Genomic DNA, 6,000 nt, shown 5'->3' with positions numbered 1-6,000 from the left:
GTCTGTTGTTTCATTTGCAAATATTTTCTCCCATTCTGCGGGTTGTCTTTTTGTCTTGTTTATGGTTTCCTTTGCTGTGTAAAAGCTTGTAAGTTTAATTAAGTCCCATTTGTTTATTTTTTTTTTTTATTTCCGTTTCTCTAGGAGGTGGGTCAAAAATGATCTTGCTGTGGTTTATGTCAAAGAGTGTTTTTCCTATGTTTTCCTCTTAAGAGTTTTATAGCGTCTGGCCTTACTTTTAGGTCTGTAATCCATTTGGAGTTTATTTTTGTGTATGGTGGTAGGGAGTGTATTTCATTCTTTTACATGTAGCTGTCCAATTTTCCCTGCACCACTTATTGAAGACGCTGTCTTTTCTCCATTGTATGTTCTTGCCTGTTTTGTCGTAAATTAGGTGCCCAGATGTGCGTGGGTTTATCTCCGGGCATTCTGTCCTGTACCATTGATCTATATTTCTGTTTTTGTGCCAGTACCATACTGTCTTGATTACTGTAGGTTTGTGGTATAGTTTGAAGTCGGGGAGCCTGATCCTTCCAGCTCTGTTCTCCTTTCTCAATATTGCTTTGGCTATTTGGGGTCTTTTGTGTTTCCGTATGAATTGTAATGGCATTCTAATTCTGTGAAGAATGCCATTGGTAGTTTGATAGGGATTGCATTGAATCTGTAGATTGCTTTGGGTAGTATAGTCATTTTCACAATATTGATTCTTTCAATCCAAGAACATGGCATATTTCTCCATCTGTTTATGTCATCTTTGATTTCTTTCATCAGTGTTTTATAGTTTTCTGAGTACAAATCTTTTGCCTCTTTAGGCAGGTTTATTCCGAGGTATTTTATTCTTTTTGTTGAGATGGTAAATGGGATTGTTTCCTGAATTTCTCTTTCTGATTTTCCGTTGTTGGTGTATAGGAATGCCAGAGATTTCTGTGCATTAATTTTGTATCTTGAAACCTTGCCAAACTCATTGATTATTTCTAGTAGTTTTCTGGTGGCATCTTTAGGATTTTCTATGTATAGTATCATGTCATTGGCAAGCAGTGACAGTTTTACTTCTTTTCCAATTTTGTATTCCTTTTATTTCTTTTTCTTCTCTGATTGCTGTGGCTAGGACTTCCAAAACTATGTTGAATAAGAGTGGAGAGAGTGGACATCCTTGCCTTGTTCCTGATCTTAGAGGAAATGCTTTCAGTTTTTCATCATTGAGTATGATGCCTGCTGTGGGTCTATCATATATGGCCTTTATTATGTTGAGGTAGGTTCCCTCTATGCCCATTTTCTGGAGAGTTTTTATCGTAAATGGGTGTTGAATTTTGTCAGAAACCTTTTCTGCATCTGTTGAGATTATCATATGGTTTTTATTCCTTAATTTGTTAATGTGGTGTATCACATTGATTGATTTGCGTATATTGAAGAATCTTTGCATCTCTAGGATAAATCCCACTTGATCATAGTGTATGATCGTTTTAATTTGTTGTTGGATTCTGTTCGCTAGTATTTTGTTCAGGATTTTTGCATCTGTGTTCATCAGTGATACTGGTCTATAATTTTCTTTTTTTGTGATATCTTTTCCTAATTTTGGTATCAGGGTGAAGGTAGCTTCATAGAATTAATTTGGGAGTGTTTCTCCCTCTGCAGTTTTTTGGAAGAGTTTGAGAAGGATTAGGTGTTAGCTCTTCTCTAAATGTTTGATAGAATTTGCCTCTGAAGCCATCTGGTCCTGGACCTTTGTTTGTTGGAAGATTTTTAATTACAGTTTCAATTTCATTTCTTGTGATAGGTATATTTTTTACCAAAAAATATTTATATTTTTTAGGATATATTTTCTAATTCTTCCTGGTTCAGTCTTGGAAAATTGTATCTTTCCAAGAATTTGTCCATTTCTTTGTGGTTGTCCATTTTATTGGCATATAGTTCTTTGTAGTAATCTCTTATAATCCTTTGTATTTCTATGGTATCAATTGTGATCTCTCCTTTTTCATTTCTAATTTTATTGATTTTCGTCCTCACCCTTTTTTTCTTGATGAGTCTGGCTAAGGGTTTATTGATTTTGTTTACCTTCTCAAAGAACCAGCTTTTAGTTTTATTGATCTTTGCTATTGTTTTCTTTGTTTTTATTTCATTTATTTCTCCTCTGATTTTTATGATTTCTTTTCTTCTACTGACTTTGGGTTTTCTTTGTTCTTCTTTCTCTAGTTGTTTTACGTGTAGGGTTAGATTGTTTATTTGAGATTTTTCTTGTTTCTTGAGGTGAGATTGAATTCCTATAGACGTCCCTCTTAGAACTGGTTTTGCTGTGTCCCATGGGTTTTGGGTCGTCGTGTTTTCATTGTCATTTGTTTCTTTGTATTTTTTTATTTCTTCTTTGATTTCTTCAGTGATTTCTTGGTTGTTTAGTACTGCACTGTTTAGTCTCCATGTATGTGTGTTTTTTACAGGTTTTTTCCTGTAATTGATTTCCAGTCTCATAGTGTTGTGGTCAGGAAAGATGCTTGATATGATTTCAGTTTTCTTAAATTTTCTGAGACTTGATTTGTGACCCAAGATGTGATCTATCCTGGAGAAGGTTCCATGTGCACTTGGGAAGAAAGTGTATTCTGCCACTTTTGGGTAGAATGTTCTATAAATATCAGTTAAATCTATCTGGTCTATTGTGTCATTTAAAGATTGTGTTTCCTTATTTATTTTCTGTTTGGATGATCTGTCTATTGGTGTAAGTGGCGTGTTAAAGTCCCCCACTATTATTGTGTTACTCTTGATTTCTGCTTTCATGGTTGTTAGCATTTGCCTTATGTATTGAGGTTCTCCTGTGTTGGGTGCATAAACATTTTAATTGTTATATCTTTTTCTTGGATTGATCCTTTGATCATTATGTAGTGTCCCTCCTTATCTCTTGTAATAGTCTTTATTTTAAAGTCTATTTTATTGGATACGAGTATTGCTTCTCCAGCTTTCTTTTGATTTCCATTTGCAAGGAATATCCTTTTCCATCCTTTCACCTTCAGTCTGTATGTGTTGCTAAGTCTGAAGTGGGTCTCTTGTAGACAGCATATATTTGGGTCTTGTTTTTGTATCCATTCAGCCAGTCTGTGTCTTTTGGTTGGGGCATTTAATCCATTTACACTCAAGGTTATTATCGATATGTATGTTCCTATTACCATTTTCTTAATTGTTTTGGGTTTGTTTTTGTAGATCTTTTTCTTCTCTTGTGTGTCCCGCCTAGAGAAGTTTCTTTAGCATTTGTTGTAAAGCTGGTTTGGTGGTGCTGAATTCTCTTAGCTTTTGCTTGTCTGAAAAGCTTTTGATTCCTCCCTTGAATCTGAATGAGATCCTTGCTGGGTAATGGTGGTTGTAGGTTTTTCTCTTTCATCACTTTAAGTATATCCTGCCACTCCCTTCTGGCCCGCAGAGTTTCTGCTGAAAAATCAGCTGATAACGTTATGGGAATTCCTTTGTATGTTATTTATTTATTAATAAATTAATTTTATTTATTTATTTTTGGCTGCATTGGGTCTTTGTTGCTGCATGCGGGCTTTCTCCAGTAGCGGCGAGCGGGGGCTACTGTTCGTTGTGGTGTGTGGGCTTCTCATTGTGGTGGCTTCTCTTTTTGTGGAGCATGGGCTCTAGGTGCACGGGTTTCAGTCGTTGTGGCATGCGGGCTCAGTAGTTGTGGCTCATGGGCTCTAGAGCGCAGGCTCAGTAGTTGTGGTGCACGGTCTTAGTTGCTTGGCGGCATGTGGGATCTTCCCGTACTAGGGCTCGAACCTGTGTCCCCTGCATTGGCTGGCTGATTCTTAACCACTGCACCACTAGGGAAGTCCTGATCTCACAGCTTTGGCCAACCATGATCACAGCCGTCTGAGGTTGGGCTGTGATTATTCCCATTTTACAAACGAGGAAACTGGGGCACAGAGAGTTTTGGTCGCTTGCCCAGGACCATACAGCCAGCCAGGTGGAGCCGGGATCACAAAGGGGAAAACATGTCTAATAGCACGTCTGCTCTGTAGGTGACATTTGCAGGGTGTTGATTTTATTTAAATATGTGTGATCATCCAGCCTTATAGATTATTTTTTCAACTCAGACTTTTAAAAAATGAATATTTAGATTGAAATCCTGATTTTTCTACGTTTTAGTTACATTAGCTTAGAAACTGTTTTTGAATAAAGAAATCCAGACTGTTGGTTGGCAATTATGAGCAGGGCTCAGGCAGTCAGAAGAATTAGAATTGGGTTTTCCCACTTTATTTGTGTCGACCATTAATTTCTACCACACTGAAACAACATTACATAGCTGTGATGTGTTGTTTTTGCAAGTAGGTCAATATTGATTACCTTGACCATATAATTATCAATGTTTATTTTCTGTGATTATTACATTTTGATCTCCCTCCTAACTGGGTGTGAACTTTCCTTCTGCAGAGAATCCTGTCAGCTACAAGGACAGATGGGAAATAGCCAGAGCCACCCGGGGCAGCGTTTCTCCTCGCGGTTTCTTCCTGGGGAGCAGGCCGAGATTGACAGATTGTTTGATGCTCTCTCGTCAGAGGGACTCGGCTCCAGTACCTCGCCCAGATCCTTCTCTCTGCAGGCACTGAAGGCAAGAGTAGCAGTCAGAAGTGCATGTTTAGTGTGGAGAGGGGTCAGGCCAAAATGGGCTGTCTGTTCCTGTAAGACAGGTGTGGGAACACTGAGGGATGTGTTTTCTGGAAAGGGAGAAAGAGAGTACCTATTTTCATCTTTGTGGGTTCTGTGGTCAGTGTTGCAGCTGTTCTGCTCAGCCTTCGTATCACAGTGTTTTGGGGACTTCCCACTTGAGCTTCACTAGAGGGGCTGGCCTCTTCCTGTCTCTTGAACCACTGTCCCCGGTTTCCCTCCAGATGAGTGGCAGGCTGCCCTTAGCTGTATTTGTGGGTCCAATAACTGCAAAGTTTCAAGTCCACCTTGGCCTTTAGGATTCGTAAGTGTTTGACGTCCTAGGAGTTTTGTGGTTTTCCTAACAAAATAACAAAGTTTCAGAGTCAAGGTTCACCTGACAACGAGTGAGAACTGCCCGTTTACCCATCTTTCGGCCCCGTCCCATGGGCCTCTTAGCCACGCGTTTGGGGGCTCAGGCAGAGAGAGACAACAGTGAAGAGACCTCATCAGCCCATCCCCCTGGGCAGTGGGGAGGCGGTGCAATGTATGGAGACAGTTCAGAGCCTCCTCTTTTAAATTTATTTTTTTATCGAACTATAGTTGATTTACAACGTAGCGTTAATTTCTGCCGTACAGCAGAGTGACTCAGCTATACACATGTATACGTTCTTTTTTATATTCTTTCCCATGTTGGTTTCTCCCAGGATATTGAATATAGCTCCCTGTGCTGTACAGTAGGACCTCATTGTTTATCCATCCTATGTATAATAGTTTACATCTGCTAACCTCAAACTCCCACTCCATCCCTCCCTGACTCCCCCTCCCCCTCCGCCTTGGCAACCACAGGTCTGTTCCATGTGTCTGTGACTCTGTTTCTGTTTTGTAGATAGGTTCTTTTGTGCCATATTTTAGATCCCACATATAAGTGACATCGTATAGTATCTGTCTTTCTCTGTCTGACTCATTTCACTTAGTATGATAATCTCTGGGTCCACCCATGTTGCTGCAAATGGCATTATTTCATTCTTTTTTATGGCTGAGTAATATTCCCTTGTGTGTATGTACCACATCTTCTTTATCCATTCCTCTGTCGATGGACACTTAGGTTGTTACCATGTCTTGGCTATTGTGAGTAGCGCTGCTGTGAACATAGGGGTGCAGGTATCTTTTTGAGTTATAGTTTTGTCTGGATGTATGCCCAGGAGTGGGAGTGTGGGATCATTTGCTAGCTCTATTTTTAGTTTTCTGAGGAGAGCCTCCTCTTTTAGACCATGCAGAGTGGGAGCTGATGACATTGGGGATCCCCCAACATATTCATCTTATAGTTGAGGAAACTGGCCAGGGAGGATTGGGGTCACAGCTTGTGTG

At 39.6% G+C, this 6,000-nt stretch overlaps 1 protein-coding gene across 12 annotated transcripts in view; it reads left to right on the top strand.

Moving 5' to 3' along the window:
* Positions 1-6,000, top strand: part of MEAK7 (MTOR associated protein, eak-7 homolog) — an 88,592-nt gene that overhangs the window by 59,236 nt on the left and 23,356 nt on the right. For 11 of the 12 annotated variants that reach the window (XR_008615475.1, XR_008615474.1, XM_028477717.2 and 8 more), the window contains one exon: positions 4,417-4,594. The exons of the other annotated variant lie outside the window; for it this stretch is intronic. Coding sequence is in view for 9 of the 11 variants with exons in the window: in XM_028477717.2 (XP_028333518.1) it covers positions 4,442-4,594 (153 nt within the window). In the remaining 2 variants the exon portion in view is untranslated. The remainder of the gene's footprint in view (positions 1-4,416; positions 4,595-6,000) is intronic. 12 annotated transcript variants of the gene reach the window in all.

Source organism: Physeter macrocephalus, chromosome 17 (genome assembly GCF_002837175.3).
Source record: "Physeter macrocephalus isolate SW-GA chromosome 17, ASM283717v5, whole genome shotgun sequence".
Classification (NCBI taxonomy): Eukaryota; Metazoa; Chordata; class Mammalia; order Artiodactyla; family Physeteridae; genus Physeter; species Physeter macrocephalus.
The sequence above is the reverse complement of the archived record's forward strand: the minus strand, read 5'-3'. Positions and strand labels throughout refer to the sequence as shown.